This window comes from Hyperoodon ampullatus (assembly GCF_949752795.1).
Source record: "Hyperoodon ampullatus genome assembly, chromosome: 4".
Lineage (NCBI taxonomy): Eukaryota > Metazoa > Chordata > Mammalia > Artiodactyla > Ziphiidae > Hyperoodon > Hyperoodon ampullatus.
In genome coordinates this window covers 33,045,450-33,066,020 of record NC_136917.1, presented here as the reverse complement: position 1 = coordinate 33,066,020, position 20,571 = coordinate 33,045,450, and the positions used below count along the sequence as shown (strand labels likewise).

The 20,571-nt window shown below is 47.0% G+C and overlaps 2 protein-coding genes across 2 annotated transcripts; both read right to left on the bottom strand.

Moving 5' to 3' along the window:
• Positions 1 to 1,758: 1,758 nt before the first annotated feature.
• Positions 1,759 to 20,252, bottom strand: TSPAN16 (tetraspanin 16; the record flags this gene model as incomplete). Its single annotated transcript, XM_079701489.1, has 7 exons — positions 1,759 to 1,764; positions 6,734 to 6,817; positions 9,048 to 9,194; positions 11,834 to 11,932; positions 13,970 to 14,044; positions 19,968 to 20,066; positions 20,184 to 20,252. The coding sequence occupies 7 exons, from the start codon at positions 20,250 to 20,252 to the stop codon at positions 1,759 to 1,761; spliced, it is 579 nt and encodes a 192-aa protein (XP_079557615.1).
• LOC307051650 (small ribosomal subunit protein eS26-like) lies at positions 17,375 to 17,800 on the bottom strand (the record flags this gene model as incomplete). The annotated part of the gene is made up of 1 exon (XM_079702105.1): positions 17,375 to 17,800. One exon carries the CDS (start codon positions 17,798 to 17,800, stop codon positions 17,453 to 17,455), a length of 348 nt encoding a protein of 115 aa, XP_079558231.1. The 3' UTR covers positions 17,375 to 17,452.
• Positions 20,253 to 20,571: the final 319 nt, after the last annotated feature.

Below are 20,571 nucleotides of genomic sequence, written 5' to 3'. Positions count from 1 at the left end.
GGCTCGAACCCGTGTCCCCAGCATTGGCAGGAGGATTCTTAACCACTGCGCCACCAGGGAAATCCCATCCCTAGTACTTTTTATCTTATAACTGGGAGTTTGTACTTTTTGACTGCCTTTATCCAATTCCCCCTCCCCCTATGCCCTGCCTTTGGTAACCACAAATCTGATCTCTTTTTCTATGATTTTGTTTGTTTGTTTTTGCCGCGCCAGCAGCTTGTGGGATCTTAGTTCCCCAACCTGGGATTGAACCCAGTCCCTTGGCGGTGAAAACGCCAAGTCCTAACCACCAGACTGCCAGGGAATTCCCTGTTTGTTTTTGAAGTGTAATTGACCTACAACACTATGTTAGTTCCTGTTACACAACATAGCGGTTTGATAGGTTTGATATTTCTATACGTTTCCAAAAAATCACCACGATAAGCCTAGTTACCATCTGTCACAATACAAAGAAGTTACACAATTATTGACTATATTCCCCCCACTGTACATTTCATACCCCTGACTCATTTATTTTGCAACTTTAAATTTGTACTTCTTAATCTCCCTCACCTATTCCTCTCTTCCCACCACCCCCCTCCCCTCTGGCAACAACCTGTTTGTTCTCCGTATCTATGACACTGTTTCTGTTCTTTTTTTTTTTTTGGCTGCGTCGCGTCTTTGTGGCTGCGCGCGGGCTTTCTCTAGTTGCAGCGAGCGGGGGCTACTCTTCGTTGCGGTGCGTGGGCTTCTCATTGCGGTGGCTTCTCTTGTTGTGGAGCACGGTCTCTAGGCACGCAGGCTTCAGTAGTTGCAGTGTGTGGGCTCAGTAGTTGCAGCACGTGGTCCCTAAAGTATGTGGGCTTCAGTAGTTGCAGCGCGTGGGCTCAGTAGCTGTGGCTCGAGGGTTCTAGAACGCAGGCTCAGTAGTTGTGGCGCACGGGCTTAGTTGCTCCACGGCATGTGGGATCTTCCTGGACCAGGGATCGAACCTGTGTCCCCTGCATTGGCAGGCGGATTCTTAACCACTGCATCACCAGGGAAGTCCCTCTGTTCTATTTTTAAAATAGTTTATTTCTGACATAGAGGAGGCATTGACGGATATTTGTTGAGTGAGTGCATGAACTGAAGAGTCCAAGAGTCAGCTAGGACTTGTGCACTGTCCCAAGATTCTCCATGCCTTCTCTTTGCAGCCTTGCCCCCATGAGGCAGTCCCTTCTGAACCAGGTGAGACCTGGCAGAACTGTTCTCTCCCTGTCACCGTATCCAAAGTCCCAAAACCAAGTCCCATTGGCCAGTTTGGGTCCCATGCCCATGCCTGAACCAATGACTGTGGTCGGACAGATGGAACATGCCAACTGGCCTGCTGGGATCACATGCCTGCCCCTGGTTTACAGACGGAAATCTGAGAGGCGGGCTGGTTCCAAAGAAAACTAGGTGTGTTCCTGCCTGACTTGGGAGATGATTGCAGCATAGCAATTTTGACATGTGCCCATTTTATTCTCCTTAAAATCCTTCCAAAAGAAAGATGGAAGAATTAGATAAACCACCATTTTGCAATCTCCAGTGAAAGAACTGATTCAGCCCGCTATGATCTTTGGATGAAGCTCTTTGTTTATTGATTCTCAGCCGTGATCATGGCCACCCCTTGCAACCACCTGGGTAAATGTAAGAGTCTCCATGCCCAGGCCACAACCCACTCCAATTAAATCAGGAGGTGGGAGATGCAGTGCAGGCTCCGATATTTTGTTAAAGCTCCCATGGGATTCTAATGTACAGCTAAGGCTGAGAACAAGAGATGAAAAGGAAATATGGGGATGAGAGGAACAAGATAAAGGGACCACAGAGAAGCAAGCACCAAATCCAGAAGGTACTGCATTACCCAACATTCCACATCTTTTCTGCAACAAATCTAAGGTAGGTGGGGTTGTAGAAGAAGAGGAGGAATCTAGAGCAGTGGTCTCAAAGTGTGTTCCCCATTCCAGCAGCATGGCCTGGGAACTTGTTAGAAATGCAGATTCCTGGGCTCCTGCCAGACCTCCTGAGTCAGAAGCTCTGGGGGTAAGGTTCAGACACCTGTGCTTTAACAGAACATCCAGAGTATTCTAATGCATTTTCTAATTCTGTAGCTACTGGATTAGGATAAAAGGAATTTAGGATACATGAAAAACGTGTTGTGTGGACATTGTTGGACCTAATTCAAAGAAACTGAGTGTAAAAAGACATTCTGACAATGGCCTGGGTTTTGAGTGATGCCAAGGAATGACTGTTAATTGTCTTGGGTGTTGTCTTAGTCCGTTTGGGCATCTGTAACAGAATAGACTGGGTGGTTTACAAGCAACAGACATTTTTTTTGTTTGTTTAAAATAAATTTATTTATTTATTTATCTATCTATCTTGGCTGCATTGGGTCTTCGTTGCTGCGCATGCAGGCTTTCTCTCGTTGCAGCAAGTGGGGGCTACTCCTCGCTGCAGTGCGTGGGCTTCTCATTGCAGTGGCTTCTCTTTGTTGCAGAGCACGGGCCCTAGGCATGCGGGCTTCAGTAGTTGTGGCTCGTGGGCTCCAGAGCACAGGCTCAGTAGTTATGGTGCACGGGCTTAGTTGCTCCGCAGCATGTGGGATCTTCCCAGACCGGGGCTCGAACCCATGTCCCCTGCATTAGCAGGAAGATTCCTAACCACTGTGCCACTAGGCAAGCCCTGTCAACACAGTTTTATGGCTATTGCCTTATACAATTGTCTTGTAAATGAGGTAGGAGAAAAATAGTTTTTTTAATATAAATTTATTTATTATTTTATTTATTTATTTTTGGCTGTGTTGGGTCTTGGTTGCTGCGCACAGGCTTTCTCTAGTTGCGGTGAGTGGGGGCTACTCTTTGTTTTGGTACACGGGCTTCTCATCATGGTGGCTTCTCTTGTTGCAGAGTGTGAGCTCTAGAGCGCAGGCTCAGTAGTTGTGGCACACAGGCTCCACAGTATGTGGGATCTTCCTGGACCAGGGCTTGAACCCATGTCTCCTGCATTGGCAGGCAGATACTTAACCACTGTGTCACCAGGGAAGTCTAGTTTTTTAAAAAAATTTAAATGTATACTGTTTTTTATATTTATCTATGTAGTTATCTTTATCAGTGCTCTTTATTCCTTCATGAGGATTCAAATTGGTGTTTTCTGTCCTCTCATTTGAATCTGCACAACTCCTTTTAGTATTTCTTGTAGGTCTTACAGGTCTGTTTGTAATTCATTCTCTTGGTTTTTGTTTATCTGGGAATATCTTAATTTCTCCTTCATTTGTGAAGGATAGTTTTGCTGGATACAGAACTCTTAGTTGACAGTTTTTTTTCCTTTCAGCCTCTGAATATATCATCCCATTGCTTTTGGCATCCATGATTGCTGATGAGATAATAGCTATTAATTTTATTGAAGATACCTTGTACATTGGGGTCCACAACCCCCAGGCTGCGGACCTGTTAGGAACCAGGCTGCACAGCAGGAGGTGAGCAGCAAGAGAGCGAGCAAAGCTTTATCTGCCTCTCCCCATCGCTCGCATTACCACCTGAACCATAGCTCGCGTTATCGCCTGAACCATCACATTATCACCTGAACCAGCACTTGCATTACTGCCTGAACCATCCCCCTCCATCGCTCACATTACTGCCTGAAACATCCCTGCCCCGAGTCCGTGGAAAAATTGTCTTCCATGAAACCAGTCCCTGGTGCCAAAAAGGTTGGGGACCACTGTTGTACATGATGAGTTGCTTCCATCTTGATGCTTTCAAGTGTCTCTCTTCATCTTTTTCTTTTTACAGTTTGATTATACAATGTTGAGTCATGGATCTCTTTGAGTTTATACTGCTTGGAGTTCATTGAGCTTCTTGGATGTGTAGATCCATGTTTTGCGTCAAATTTGGGGAGTTTGGGGCCATTATTTCTTCAAGCATCCTTTTTGTCTTTTTCTTTCCCTCCTCCTGTTCTGGAATCCCATTGCACATATGTATGTATGCTTGATTGTGTCACACATGTCTCTGAGGCTCTGTTCATTCTTCTTCATTCTTTTTTCTTTCTGCTCCTCAACTGCATAATCTCAATTGACTCATCTTCAAGTTCACTGATTCTTTCTCTTGCCAGCTAAAATCAGTTGCTGGGCCACTCTACTGAATTTTCCATTTCAATTTTTGTACACTTCAACTACAGAATTTCTATTTGCTTCCTTTTTTAAAAAATAAATTTATTTATTTAATTTATTTATTTTTGGCTGCATCGGGTCTTCATTGCTGCGTGCAGGCTTTCTCCAGTTACTGTGAACAGCGGCCACTCTTTGTTGTGGTGCGCGGGCTTCTCATTGCTGTGGCTTCTCTTGTTACAGAGCACAGGCTCTAGGTGCATGGGCTTCAGTAGTTGTGGTGCACGGACTTAGTTGCTCCGCGGCATGTGGGATCTTTCCAGACCAGGGCTTGAACCCGTGTCCCCTGGATTGGCAGGTGGATTCTTAACCACTGCTCCACCAGGGAAGCCCTCTATTTGCTTCCTTTTAAAAACTCATTTCTGTCTCTGTTAATCTTTTCTATTTGATGAAACATCATTCTCATACTTTTCTTTAGTTCTTTAGAGCGTCTCCTTTAATTCTTTGAACATATATATAATACCTAATTTAAAGTATTTGTCTAGTAAATCCAACATCTGGGTTTTCTCAAGGACAGTTTCTATTGACTGATGTTTTTTTCCTGTATACTGGCCACACTTTTTTTGCTTCTTTGCATTTTGTTTCTTGCAATTTTTTTGTTGAAAACTGGACATTTAAAAAATATAATGTGGTAACTTTGAAAATCAGATCTCCCTTCCCCCCACTCCCCAGGGTTTTTTGTGTTGCTGGTTGTGGTTGTTGCTGCTGCTGTTTCCTTGTTCAGTGACTCTCTGGAACTAATTCCACAAAGTCTTTGTTGTGTGCAGCCACTGAAGCCCCTGCTTGCTTAGGCTAGTGTTTGGGATGAGAATTTTCTTTTTTTCAAAAGGGAAACCTGGCTTTTGAAAGTTGAGCAATATTCTGCCATTATTTATTGCTTTATCCATTCTGTGTATTACAAATCATATTTCATTCTGTTTTTACAATCTGGATGGTGTAAAAAGTCAAGGCCAGTTGAATTGAAAACAACTTCCATTTACTTCCCAAGCTTATGTTCATTCTTTTCTCCCTGGGGCCTATCTGGGCTGGGCTCTGAGTAAAGATTCCCCCTCGGACAAGGCTCAGGAATGAGAATAGTGTTGCTATAATGAGTAGTCTTTGAGCATCCCTACTGGTGAATGGAGACCTTATCACCTTTCAGCTACTGCCTTCCTGTGATCCTTGCTTTGGACAGGACCTCCCTAGACTTAATGACAATAACTTCCCACAATCACTTCATGCTTTCTGTGGGTAGGGCATCGTGCAAAGCCTCTGACATACTGCACCTCATGAATGGCTCACAACAATTGGGCAGTCCATTTTACAAATGAGGGAGGCCATGGTCCTGATGCTCTGTCAGAGAGCTAGTGAGTGACATGACCAGGGCTGGAGTTCAGAGCCCCAGTACTTTCCCACACAGGCCTCCTACCACATAAGTGTAAGCCAGACTCATTAGCTGGGTGGACAGGGCATATCCCTGGAGTAAGTTTTTCTTCACCTGAATTAGGTCTGAGGCCCCCAGCACCTTCATACCTTGCCCCCTTTATAGGTAAACAGTAATGAAATCACCCTGCTTAAAATTACCTCCTCTCTCTTCTTCCCAGTTTTATATTTCTCCTTAACTCTTATCACTATCATGCAATAAATTTTCTAATTTAAAAAAACCATATTTTGGGAGTTCCCTGGTGGTCTAGTGGTTATGATTCAGCATTTTCACTGCTGTGACCCAGGTTCAATCCCTGGTCAGGGAACTGAGATCCTGTAAGCCACCTGGCACAGCCAAAAAAAAAAAAAAATCATATTTTCCGTTTCTCCCTGCTGATTAGAATGTCATCCCCATGAGAGCAGGGATTTTTGTCTGTTTAGTTTATTGTTGTATCCCCAGTGCCTACAACAGTGCCTGGACTCAGTAGGTGCTCAATACGGTTTGTAGAGTGAAAAAGTGAATGTTAAAACCCTTCTAATGGTTTTCTATCATACTCAGAGTAAAACCACGCCCCTCTGTAGCCCACAAGGCCTTGCCCTCATCTCCCCCTACCATCCTCCTCACTCACCCTGCCCAGCCACAGGGGCCTCTCTGCTGGTCCTTGAGAAAGCCATGCTTATTGCTGCCTCAGTGCTTTTGCACCAGCCCTTCCCTCGGTCAACTCCCATATACACACATGGCTTTTCCTCACCTCCTCAAGTCACTGGTCAAATGTCACCAGGGAGGCCATCCCTGATTCCCTTCCCTATCCTGTCACCCTCTTTTACTTCCTTCCCAGCAGGTATCTTAAACTGAAATGATCATCCATCCCCCCCCACTGAATGTCAGCTCCACCATGGTAGGGATTTTGTCTTTATTATTATTATTTTATTTATTTATTTTTTTTGGCCGTGCCCTGCAGCATACAGGATCTTAGTTCCCCAACCAAGGATCAAACCCGTGCGCCCTGCATTGGAAGCACAGAGTCTTAACCACTGGACTGCCAGGGAAGTCCCAAAAGGGATTTTGTCTTTTGTCGCTGCTCTGTCCCCAGTGTCCCTAACAGTGCTTGGCATACAGTAGGTGCTCAATAAAAGAGCCTGGTGTGTCCCAGAGGAGCTGGACCTTACCTGTATCACTGCTGCCCCCAGAGAGACTCCACTCAGGTTGATGCTCTGAGCCTTGGTTATTTTCAGGAGCTTAGGGAAACAGCCCTGCAGATACAAACATCACAGCAGGCAGAACCTGGTTAGGGACTCCTGGATTCCAAGTCCCAATCAACCGCCAATGGGTGGACCACCAACATTCCTCTCAGATTCAGGGAGGAGAAAAGGACACAGCCATAACGACCTTGGCTCTTTCTTACTTGACTGCTCCCCCCACCCCAGCATCTTCCTTGGCCTCCTCATTCCCTCACCCCACCCCAGAACATACTGTTTACTTCCTAGTATCCATTTGTGTTGATATCCAAGTGTGTTGATTAAGAATATGACCAAAGGGACTTCCCTAGTGGTCCAGTGGTTGAGAATCCGCCTTCCAGTGCAGGGGATGTGGGTTCAATCCCTAGCCGGGAACTAAGATGCCACATGCCAAGGGGCAACTAAGCCCGCGTGCTGCAACTAAGACCCAACGCAGCCAAAAATTAAATAAATTTTAAAAATATATTTTTAAAAAAGAATATGATCAGATGTCCCAAGTTATTGCTAGCTGTGTGACCTTGGAGAAGTCACTACACCTCTCTGTGCCTCAGTTTCCCCAACTGTAAATGGGACCAATAGGATCTGCCTCACAAGATTTTTGTGAGGATTAAAAGAAAGAATCTACATGAAGTACACAGCAGTGGCCTGATACATATCCAGCATTCAGTAACTGTTAGTTATTTCTAAGTCCTCTTTACATATGAACAAACGGGCTAACATGTATCCAGCACCTTCTCAGCCATTTTCATGTATTTTCTCACTATAATCCCATAAAGTGGGTACTAGTCTTTTCTCTGTTTTATAGGTGAAGAAGCTGAAGCTCGGAGAGATTAAGAGAACAGGCACAGTGAATGAGCAGAACAGCCACCTACAGGTGATGGGACCTTCACTTCCCTTCCTGCAGCCACTGAGATACTCCCCTTTCTTCTGGAAGCTTGAGTTGTCTTGAATTCAAAGGGCTCAGTGCCCCCTTTCATTTAATAGGCTTTTTTTAAGTGTCCACTGTGTGCTGGGCACTGAAACGGGCGCTGGGAACCCAGCAATGTACAAAAGAGAAAACATTTCTGCCTTGGTGGGGCTAACAGTTGAGTGGGAAAAACAGGTAATAAAATAAGCAGGTACAGCAATGACTTTGTCAGGTGGTGATTAAGCACTGGACACACTAACACAGGGTAAGGAGATGGGGTGTGATGGTGAATGGGGGCATCCTTTCATAGACAGGGGTTCAGGAACAGCCTCACTGAGGAAGTGACAACTGTGCACAGACGTGAAAGAGATGAGGTAGGAAAACATTTAGGGGAAGAGCATTCCAGGCTGAAAGAACATGGGAATTCCCTGGCAATCCAGTAGCTAGGACTTGGTGCTTTCATTGCCGAGGGGCTCGGGTTCAGTCTTGGGTCAGGGAACTAAGATCCTGCAAGCCAAGCTGCAAGGCCAAAAAAAAAGAAAAAAAAATACAGCCTATGCAAAGACCCTGAGGCAAGCATGTGCTTGTTCTATTTGTGCAGCAGCGAGGAGGTCAGTGTGGCTAGAGTGGAATGAGTGAGGGGGTGAGTGGGAGGTTGACAGGCAGGTTGTACAGGGCACAGTGGGTCACTGTGTGATGCCACGTCCCTCTCTGAGGCCCTAGCCTGGGACTCACTCTGGCCAATTCACCCAGCAAGAGACATTCAGCATGAAGGGATGAATTAAGGAATGACTCTGATTTCTCAAGGAAGACCCATGTGTTTATTCCCCTGCAGCGGAAGTTAGGGGTGGGGAAGCTAGGGCTGGGGTTTGAAGCCCAGCTCCAACCCTCCCTGGCTATGGGAACCTCTCTGTGCCTCAGTCTCCTCATCTGTAAAATGGGAGAAGGGCAGTCCCCACTTCAAGGGATGCGATGGAGACTGAATTCACTGAATAAGTACCCAGTCATGTGGCAGCCATCACTATCTACAGAACAATCATTTTCCATCATTACTGCTGCAATTTGACTTCTCTGTGAGGCAGGCAGTGTGACCCAGGCAATGGACACAGACGAACATGGATCAAATCCCGGCTCTACCAAAGCCATGTGACCTTGAACCACTCTCCTCCCCACCCTCAGTTTCCCCATCTGTGAAATGGGGATGGTAACTCCAGGCTGTGTGGTCGAAATGAGCTGAAATTGTGGTCAAAATCGCTGGGATTCCTGCAAAGATGCAATTTTTATAAAAGTCCCCAGCCCTCGGGGTCTACCTAGACGCCTAACAAAATGTCAAGTTACCTCCTGGTGGATGACATCTGCAGACACGTTGTGCCCATCACAGGCCACGGTCCCGATGGATTTATAGCAGCCCCTGGGGTAGGTGTGGCCAGTCATCTTTTCGAAGGATGGAAAATCTGTGTAGTCCTTCATGTCACAGCATTTTAGCTTCAGAGAAGAGAATAAATACTTGAAGACTCCCTTTCAAATTTCAAAATAATAAAAACACTAGAAATCATGGTCACCATGGCTACTGTTTAGAGTAGTCACAATATTCCAATGCCTGTGCTAAATGCCTCCCTTTCCCCACCCCATCATGGCTTAGCACCCTCCATGGCTGTCATCTTACTTGGGAGTAAAAGCTGAATTCCTCACCATGGCCCACAAGGCCCTGCATGATCTGCCTTGTCACCTTCAGGTCCTCATCTCCCTGCTCTCTCTTGAACTCACTCAGATCCACACTGATCTCCTCTCTGTTTCTTAAATACACTTAGTAAGCATCAGCCTTGCTGCCTTTAGGTGGCTGTTCCCTCTTTTTGGAATGCTGTTCTATCAGATGTCTGCATGGCTCACTTCATTCAGGTCTCTGTTCAAGTGTTCCTCCTCAGGAAGGCCTGCCCTGACCCCTCTTTCTAAGCTAGCCACCAGCCCTGTATCAGTCAGGCCAGGCTAAGTGATGCTGCATAACAAACAGCCCTTCAATTTCAGCAGTTCGTCTCACGCTACATGCTCATACCAACCTGGCAGGGGAACTCCGTTTATCAAAGTCTCTCAGGGACTCAGGCTTGTGAAGCAGCCACCATCCAAATGATTCCACTATTGTGGAAAAGAGAAAAAAAGGTCCAGAGGGCCCTACACTGGTAATTAAATAATTTGGCCAGGAAGTGACTCACATCACTTCTCCTCCCAGCTCATTGGCCAGAACTCATCACATGATCCCCAACTAACTACAAAAAGACTAGGACAGGCCATCCCACTGTGTGCTGAAAATAGGTGACTAATAGCACCTACAAGTAAACAAAATCCTGACTCTCTCTGCCATTTCCCTGCCTTGCTTTCTTTTTAATGGCACTTATCATCCCCGCCACCAATGTTTACCTAGAGGTTTTTTCTCCATCTCCCCACTTGAGTGTCAGCAACACAGGGCAAGGATTTTGTTTTGTGCCCTGCTTTGTCCCCAGACCCCTGAACAGTGCCCAGCACATAGTAGGTGTTCAATAAAGACTCGTGGAAGGACAGCAACCTAAAGGTCCATCAACAGAGGAATGGATAAAGCAGCTGTGGCATAGGGACTTCCCTGGTGGCGCAGTGGTTAGGACTCCACACTCCCAATGCAGGGGGTCTGGTTTTGACCCCTGGTCAGGGAACTAGATCCCACATGCATGCTGCAACTAAGAGTTCACATGCCACAACTAAGGAGCTGGCAAGCCTCAACGAAGGAGCCTGCCTGCTGCAACTAAGACCCAGTGCAATCAAATAAATATTAAAAAAATATTTTAAGAAACTATACTTAAATTAAAAAAAAAAAGATTAGTGGAAGGACTATATGAATGAATGAGAAGTACTTTCTACCACCTCAAGCTTCAGAAGCCAAAACGGGGATGCAGGCAAGTCCCCTACCCATCGTGTGCCCCCTCCCAAGCTGAACTTGACCCCATAGCAGTTCTTGGGCCCCAGACCCAGCTGGAAAACAGTCCTAGAAACAGGCAATGGCTTTTCCATTCCACACCCTCCCTAGCCTCAAAGATCCTTCTCAACCATCTGCCTCAAGAGCTTAGATGACACATGGAGGCCAGTCTTGCTCCTTAAACACCAAGACTCAAGATATAAGTCTCACCACCTCACACCCATGAGAATGGCTACTATCAAAAAACAAAAGCAGGGCTTCCCTGGTGGCGCAGTGGTTGGGCGTCCTCCTGCCGATGCAGGGAACACGGGTTCGTGCCCCGGTCCGAGAAGATCCCACATGCCGCGGAGCGGCTGGGCCTGTGAGCCATGGCTGCTGAGCCTGCGCGTCCGGAGCCTGTGCTCTGCAATGGGGGAGGCCACGACAGTGGGAGGCCCGCGTACTGCAAAAAAAAAAAAAAAAAAAAAAAACCAAAAGCAGAAAATAACAAGTGGTGATAAGGATGTGGAGAAACTGGAACCCTTGTGCCTTCATTGCTGATGGGAATGTAAAACGGTGCAGCTGCTATGGAAAACAGTATGAAAATTCCCCCCAAAATTAAACATAGAATTATCAGATGATCCAGCAGTTCCATTTCTGGGTATATACTGAAAAGAACTGAAAACAGGGACTCAGAGAGATATCTGTACACCCATGTTCACAGCAGCATGATTCACAATAGCCAAAAGGTGGAAGCAACCCAAGTATCCATTGACAGAGGAATAAATAAATAAATAAATGTGGTCCATCCATACAATGGAATATTATTCGGCCCTAAAAAGGAAGGAAATTCACTCTACAACATGAATGAACCTTGAGGATGCTAAGTGAAATAAGCCAGACACAAAAAGACAAATACTGTATGATTCCACTTATATGAGGTCCCTAGATGAGTCAAATTCCTAGAGAATGGTAGAATGTAGGATGGTGGGTACGGGGGGTTGGGGGAAGGAGCCTTAGTGTTTAATGGGGTTAGAGTTTCAGTTCTGGGGATGCAGGGTGGTGATGGTTGCACAACCATAGGAAAGTGCTTAATGCCACTGAACTGGACACTTAAAAATGGTAAGATGATAAACTTATATATCTTTTACTACAATAAAAATAAATTAAACAAAACAAAAAAAAAGGATGTGAATCTCACCTTCTCCATGACCAAATTCCATTCCAGGGAATAGTCACCTGGCTCGTTGTAACCTCTGTAACTCTCAGGGTCACAAATTTGTGCTCCAAGTCCACTTCTCTAACCTCAGAGATGAAACAGGGAGCGGTGAGCACAGAAAACAACAAGGTGCCCCATTTGGTGAGGTTTCTTGGGGACTCAGGAGGGAGGTGGGGGCTTCCCTTCTGCTTCCTTCATGGCCCCTCCCCCAGCCATGGGTCTGCGCTGGAGGAGGACAAACTCAGGCTACCATCGCCCCCGAGAGAGGGACACAGGGAAGAGCGTGGGTCTCGAGCCCAGCACATCTGGTTGTATCCAAACTCACAAACGGCTTTGAATCATCTGCTCTTTTGAATCGCCCACACGCCTGCTACGCCCCCGTTATGGCTGCAACTCGATGAGGGACTTGAATATCATCTTCAGCAACTGAATTTCTCTCTGCACAAAAGGGGCAACTTTAATTTTCTATTTTTTAAATAGAGGTCTAAATTAAAACCATTTTTCCCCCAAAGAGATGAAATAGTCACACGGCTCAAAATTCACAAATCACAGAAGGGTAAACCATGAAAAGTCTCCCTCCCACTTTTTTCTCCCAGCCGACAAGTTTCTCCCACTTCACCGCCTCGACTGTTACGGTTTCCAGTGTCTCCAAAGACATATGCTATGTGTGTCAAAGCAAAGTATATCCTCATTATTGTTCCCCTCGCTTTATTCTATTCTCATTGTTCTGCATCCGGCTGTTCGCAACACGAGTAGCAGTGGCTCTCGGTGCCCTGCTCAAATCCCGGTGGCTTCTCTTATTTCTGTGCCGCGGAGCCCGACTTCCCGCTGCCAGCAACCGAGGTTCTTTTTTTTTTTTTTTTAACTTTTTGGCCGCGCCTTGCGGCATTCAAGATCTTCGTTCCCTGAGCACTAATGGAACCCGCGCCCCCTGCAGTCGAAGCTCCGAGTCTTAATCACTGGACCCCCAGGGAAGCCCCCAGCAACCGAGGTTCTTGCAGTGGCCTCTCAGCACGCATGCGCCCTGGGAGCAGCCCTTAATCAATGACTGAGGGGAGGTGTTGGATTAATACTGCAGCTCCCTAGTCGCTTGGGTGGAGAAAATAGATGGCGTGCTCCTTGCTGCGTCCCCGACATCCCCCACCAGGACTGAGCCCAATTGCACACAGTGTCAGCTTTTTTTTTTTTTTTTTTTTTTTTTGCGGTACGCGGGCCTCTCACTGTTGTGGCCTCTCCCGTTGCGGAGCACAGGCTCCGGACGCGCAGGCTCAGCGGCCATGGCTCACGGGCCCAGCCGCTCCGCAGCATGTGGGATCTTCCCGGACCGGGGCACGAACCCGTGTCCCCTGCATCGGCAGGCGGACTCTCAACCACTGCGCCACCAGGGAAGCCCCACAGTGTCAGCTTTTAGGGGCTACATTCCCTTCCCTGCCTCACTGCCCCTGTCCCCTACAGGTGCTTCTTGGGATCACCTCTCAACTAAACTATGAGCCTTCAAATCCTTTTCTCAGGGTGAGCCTCTGGGGGGACGCAAACGGGGACAGCACTATGTCCTGGAGAATGTACCATCTCCTGCATATAGAGCCTCCTCCTTCCTTCTTTCCAGCTGCATCAGACTCCCTTGTGTGGATTATTATACATTATAAACTCCCCCCGCCCCAAACTGATACTCACTAGGCCAGCAGCAATCTTTTTCACACCCTGGTATGTATGTCATGCTGCAAACAAACAAGCATATCCTTGGATAATTCCTAGGGACCAGATGGTTGGGTCAAAGTGTCCGTGCTTTTTCATTTTGAGGGATATTGCTAAATAGCCCTCTATTTTGAACTCATTTCAAAACCCCAAGAAACTTCACAGCTTTTCCCATTCCTCCCCCAGCAATTACTTCCCATTCCTTCCCCAAATGAGAGGTGGTCCAATTCACTCCGCAGTTTCTTGAGGGGAGCCTTTGAAGACAGGGCTGAGGTTTCCGGCTTTCCGCCCTATCTCTGGAGACTCAGTCTCCCACCATCACCGGATCCTAGGGAGCGTGGAAGCCTCCCGGGGGGAGGGGCGGGGCTTCTATTGATTCTGTTTATTTCTAATGCAGAGTGAGAGAAGCCGAGCTGTACTTACGATCGGGAAGAAGGCAAGGACCACTGCGGCGACAGTGATTTCCACGAAGAGAATGAAGAGCATGACCGAGAAACACTGGAAGACACAGGGTGGGGAGTGGAGGGTGGGAGCCTGCTGGGAGTCCTTCCACCCCGTCTCCAGGCCACCGTGGCCTCTCCATTTTGAAAGAACACACGCCTGGGGGAGGAGGGGTGGGGGGGGTTATTTTATTTCTTCCAGGTGTCGCATTCCTGAATGTTGTCCAGGATGCTGGCAGTGGGATATTCTTAGGAGCTATCAGTAATTGCTGGAGGGACTTCCCTGGTGGCGCAGTGGTTAAGAATCCGCCTGCTAATTCAGGGGACACGGGTTCGAGCCCTGGTCCGGGAGGATCCCACGTGCCACGGAGTAACTAAGCCCGTGCACCACAACTACTGAGCCTGCGTGCCCCAAGGACTGAAGCCCGCGTGCTTAGAGCCCGTGCTCTGCAACGAAAGAAGCCACCGCAGTGAGAAAGCCCGCGCACCGCAACGAAGAGTAGCCCTCGCTCGCCGCAACTAGACAAAGCCCGCACAGCAACGAAGACCCATAAATAAATAAATTCATTTAAAAAATAATAATAATAGCTGGAACCCCATTTCACGGCTATCTGAGAGTCTGGGAGGCCTAAGAGGCAACATCCAGCGGTGTGTGCAGACAGCAGGGGCCGAGCAGGAGGGAGAGTGGGGGGCACCAAACAGAGGCAGGAGGGAATTCCCTGGTGGTCCAGTGGTTAGAACTCAGTGCTTTCACTGGCCGAGGGCCCGGTTCGATCCCTGGTCGGGGCACTAAGATCCCTAAAGCCGTGCTGCAAGGTCAAGAAAAACAAAACAAAAAACAGAGGAAGGGCCAAGAAACCTGAGAAATACAAATTGCGGGGAGAGGTGACCAGAGTGAAGGGGAGATACCAGATGACAGGAGGGTGGGTGCCAGGGGAGAATGCCTCATGTTTCTGATGAAATTCATATGCCTGGTGGGAAACGGTGGGAAATGCTGTAAGCGGGGGTGGGGGGACTTCAAGTTATCCATCGAGGAAAAGCTGCTTCCCTCCAAAGCCTCAGTTTCTCCATCTGCACAATGGAGGGGTGGGACCAGCAGGGGGTCTCAGTGGGTTCTGTGGAGCTTCTAGAGACCAGATTGGGGGGGGTCAAAGGAAGGTCAGCTCCGGTCTCCCCTTTCATCTATTTCATCTATGCCTATTATTATTATCATTATCATTAAAATCTCTTTGATAATTCAGGCTTTGAGTTGCCAGACCAGCCGATGGCTGGGCTTATCTGGCCTTGACACAGAGAGGCAGGAAAGCACAGTGGATACACATCAGGGGTCCCCACAGTCGACCGGGAGAAATATGAAGGCAGTTGTGAGACCGCAGACATGTGGCTCCTGTAACAGATTCTGAGAATTCCTATTAATATTAGTATTTCCTGGGAATTCCCTGGTGGTTCAGTGGTTAAGACTCTGCACTCCCAAAGCAGGGGGCCTGGGTTCATCCCGGGTCAGGGAACTAGATCCCACATGCATGCCAACTTAGGGTTTGTATGTCACAACTAAGGAGCCTGCCTGCCGCAACTGAAGAGCCCACCAAAAAAAAAAAAAAAAAAAGAGCCCACCAGCCACCACTAAGACCCGGAGCAACCAAGTAAATAAATATTTTTTAAAAAGAAAAATAGGGCCTCCCTGGTGGCGCAGTGGTTGAGAGTCCGCCTGCCGATGCCAGGGGATACGGGTTCGTGCCCCGGTCCGGGAGGGTCCCATATGCCGCGGAGCGGCTGGGCCCATGAGCCATGGCCGCTGAGCCTGCGCGTCCGGAGCCTGCGCGTCCGGAGCCTGTGCTCCGCAACGGGAGAGGCCACAACAGTGAGAGGCCCGCGTACCGCAAAAAAAAAAAAAAGAAAAGAAAAAAAAGAAAAATAATATTTCCCAACCTCTGGGTGACTGGAGCGTCCAGAGGACAGATATCCAGCCGTTGGCAAGTCCTATTGTCTCCATCTTCAGAGTCTATCCAGAATCTGCCCACTTCTCACCCCCTCCTGGCCCCACCGAGTCCAGCCCCCACCATCTCCCATCTGGACCAATACAGTCCCTCCACCCTGGTCCCCGCTACACTCTGTTTCCTCCATAGCCGCCAGAGGGCGCCTGTGAGCACCTGAGTCGGGGCATGATTCTGCTCTGAGCCCTTCGTGGCTCCCAACGCCATCAGCTTTGGATGGACCAGACGCCGAGGGTAAAGTCGATTGGATTTGCCAGTGGGTTGGACGTGGGGTGTGAGAGAGAGTACTCTTTGATTCCTCCGAGTTAAAACATGGATAAAATAGTGTCCACAGTCTACTGTAGAGAAAACGAAATCTTGCAGACACAGCACCTGTTCAATAAATCTTTGCTGAATGAAGTAATCAAGAAAGAAAACAAGGACTTCCCTGGTGGCGCAGTGGTTAAGCATCCACCTGCCAATACAGGGAACAAGGGTTCAATCCCCATTCCGGGAAGATCCCACATGCTGCAGAGCAACTAAGCCCATTCACCACAACCACTGAGCCTGAGCTCTAGAGCCGGCGAGCCACAACTACTGAAGCCCACAAGCCTAGAGCCTGTGCTCCGCAACAAGAGAAGCCACCACAATGAGAAGCCCAAGCACTGCAATGAAGAGTAGCCCCCACTCGCTGCAACTAGAGAAAGCCCACGCGCAGCAATGAAGACCCAACACAGCCAAAAATAAATGAATAAATAAATTTATAAAAAAGAAAGAAAATGAGAGATGATGGAGATTCAGGGAGGAGGAAAGTGAGGGTGCATGCTTTAACAGTCGGGGCTGTTTATGCTCTGGAAGATGGCTAGAGCAAGGGTCTCTCTGAAACCCCCAAACTGAAATTGCTGTAGTTTTGCAGCAACACAGTGGAGGAAGGAAAACAAAAGATGCTGGACACAGATTCAACTTTGGGTGGGATGATGAGCTCAGACAAGATTTTAAGGGAAGTGGGAATGGGGACTCTCGGAGCTGGACTCTGGGGAGACATTTGGCTAAGGCTATATGTGAGAATGAGTAAGACATGCAAAATCTGTGACATGCTATTTGCATGATCATGCTCGAAATATTCATACCCCATGTACCTGAACATGTACTTGTGCTGCATGGCAATTACAATAGTGTTGTGTTAATGGAGGATATACACATGGGCCAGTGGAACAAAGCAGTGTACACAGAACAGACTTGAGCATAATGGAAACTAGCATAGACAGAGGAGGACTGGATGGACCAGTTGGTAAGTGCAACAGTATGTCACCAAATGGGAAAAAAAAAAAAATCAAATCAGACCCCTACCTCACACCACACACATGAAAAAACATGACAAAAGGCTAAAGAGCTAAGAGTGAGCTCACAATATCTTTTTTTTTAAAGTATAATTTCCACTTTATTGTCTTTCCAGGGAACAGTATTTCTTTAGTCTTTAAGGACTTAGCTCCTTACACGGGCTTTGGTGGAGGTCGTGGGGCAGCACCAGCAGGTCTAAATCGGGGTGGAGGTGTTCGGTCCTTCCAGGCTTCCCGAGAACGATTCCTGACTACCTTGCTGTGAATGGCACAACTCATGCAGTAATGCAGTTTCACATACAGCTTGGGAAGCACATAGGCGTCGAAAACACTCGCTTCAGAAATGTCCCTGATGGCTGCGGCCTCTACAATGTTCCGAATGACAAACTTCTTAATGGCCTTATCCTTGGGTACGCATCGGGCACAGCTGGTACAGCGAATACACTGCATGTGGCCGCAGCCCTTTTTGGCACGACCATTATTCCTTCTTTTCTTGGTCATCTTAGTCGTGGAAGGAGAACATTTTGCAATTCATATTTAAAACCTGAAAGGTTTTATGGTAAAATCTTTTACCTAGAAATTCCATTTCTAGACATTAAACCTAGGGACAATAGTCACATATGTGCCTCAAAACCAGGATGCACAGGGATGTTTATTAAGGACAAAATGTTGGAAGTAACTGAAGCAAATCAATAACACAGATTGGGTACGTAAATCATGGTACAGTCCCAAAATGGAATCCTAGAGAGTTTTTTTATTTTATAAATTTATTTATTTTTTAGTTGTGTTGGGTCTTCATTGCTACACGCAGGCTTTCTCTAGTTGCGGCGAGCAGGGGCTACTCTTCGTTGCAGTGAGTGGGCTTCTCATTGCGATGGCTTCTCTTGTTGCGAAGCACGGGCTCTAGGTGCATGGACTTCAGTAGTTGTGGCATACGGGCTCAGTAGTTGTGGCTCGTGGGCTCTAGAGAGCAGGCCCAGTAGTTGTGGCGCACAGGCTTAGTTGCTCCGTGGCACATGGGATCTTCCCGGACCAGGGATCAAACCCGTGTCCCCTGTATTGGCAGGCAGATTCTTAACCACTGCGCCACCAGGGAAGTCCCTACACAGTTATTTTAAATGATGCTTGTAAGACAGGGGGTGGCAAAGTCTTTTGCAAAAGCACCCGATATTGTGAGCTTCACAGGCCATACAGTCTCGGTTGAAATGAAACAGCCAGTGTAGTGGAAAAGCAGCCATACAAAATCCATAAACAAATTTATTTTATTTACAAATAAATTTTATCTATCTATCTATTTACAAGACTGTACTTTGCTGACTTCTGTGGTAGGAGAATGTTTATTGATACAGAAAAATGTTTTTAAGGCCTAAATTTTTTTTTAAAGTAGATTATCAACAGTCACGGTCCTTGGGTATTAATCTAACGTAGTTGAAAACTCATGTTCACATAAAAACCTGCACATGGATGTTTCTAGCAACTTTCTCCATAATTTCCAAAACTTAGAAGCCACCAAGATGGCCTTCAGCATATGAATAGATTAAATAAACTGTGGTACATCCAGACAATGGAATATTGGCACTAAAAAGAAATGAGCTATCAAGCCAGGAAAAAACATAGAGGAAACTTACAGGCATATTGCTGAGTGGAAGAAGCCAATCTGAAAAGGCTACATGGTTTATGGTTCCAAGGATATGACATTCTGGAAAAGGTAAAACTATGGAGACAGAAGAAGGATCAGTGGTTGCCAGGGCCTAGCGGGGAAAGAGAGCTGATGGGGTGGAGCACGGAGGATTTTTAGGGCAATGAAACTACTCATGCGATGCTGACATGGTGGATACACTAGTCAAAACCATGGAATGTACACCAGGAATTTCCTGGCAGTCCAGTGGTTAGGACTTCGCTCTTCCATCGCAGGGGACACGGGTTCAATACCTGGTCAGGGAACTAAGATCCCGCATGCCGCACACCCCAGCCAAAAAAATAAATAAATAAAGTACAACAAGAGTGAACCTTCATATAAACTATAGACTTTAGGTTCTAATGATATCAGTGTAGGGTCATTATAACAAATGTATCACTCTGATGGGGAATGTTGACAGTAGAGGAGGCTGCGTGTGCAGGGGCAGGGCTTATATGGGACATCTCTGTACCTTCTGTTCAATTTTGCTGTGAACCTAAAACTGCTCTTAAAAAAGTCTATTTAAAAGGATGAAAAACTTACAATTTTTTAAAAGAGAAAAAAATGAAGATTGTAAAGCATTAGCATCCCATGTTTGTTTTGCTGTTTTTAAAAGTTACATAGAAAAGTCTGGAAGGATATAATGATGATATTTATTAAGCCATGTTCCGATGACAAGCATCAGCCCTTTAAATGCATTATCTTGTTTAACTCCCATCAAAATGATACAGTCACAGGTGAAGACTGATAGTTAATTTCCTTCTCTTTCCTGGCAGCCTTTCCTCATACTGTTTTACTATTAAAAGCAATTACTTCTTTAGCAGTGCATATTTTGGGTTACTTTTACAGTGAGAAAAAAATGGTTTGAAAACTGTAAAGGACCAAGAGAAGAACCATTCCCTCCTGCCTTCCTTAACAACTTAGCTTTCTGCAGGATTTTCTTTAGAGCCAAGATCTTCCGCCATGGACCCCAGGTCCCCCAGATCACACTCTTCTGCTTGATTTCAGCAGCTCTGGGTCGATGGAGGCCACACCTGTTCCCAGTGCATCCTTCTCCTTGTCAGTCTGCCCTACATCCCTCCTGCTTCCCTAGGGACCACAGATCCGGATGTCAGTGAATTTGGATCAACTTATTTCTGTCTTTGAACGAGCCAGTTGTGGAGGAAGGGCTGCAAATCCCCAGGGCCCAGGTTGTGACATACTTACAGCCATAACACCGTTGAAGAAAGATAACAGTTTCTTCAAGGAATAATATGGAGTGTGCGTTTCAGCCATGTCGGCCAGACTGGGGAGCCCATTTAAGTCAGCATCTTCCTAAACCTCTGGGATACTGTTTCCCAAGATGGTAGAGGTCTGGGGTCGGGGGCACCAAAGCTGCCTTGCTGTGCCCCTCTCTCTCCTGGCTGCCTGATCCTCTGCCGGGGAGGGGTCCCAGCGGCTGCCCCTCTTCTGTGACAGCCTTTATCATATCACAATCAGATGCTGGAGCAAGGTTCCCAGTGCCAGGGAAGCAGGTGCCCCAAACTGCACCCTGCTGGTTCCTCATCCTCCATCCTCCAAATAAGCCACACCAGGGGTGGAGAAGAGGCACCAC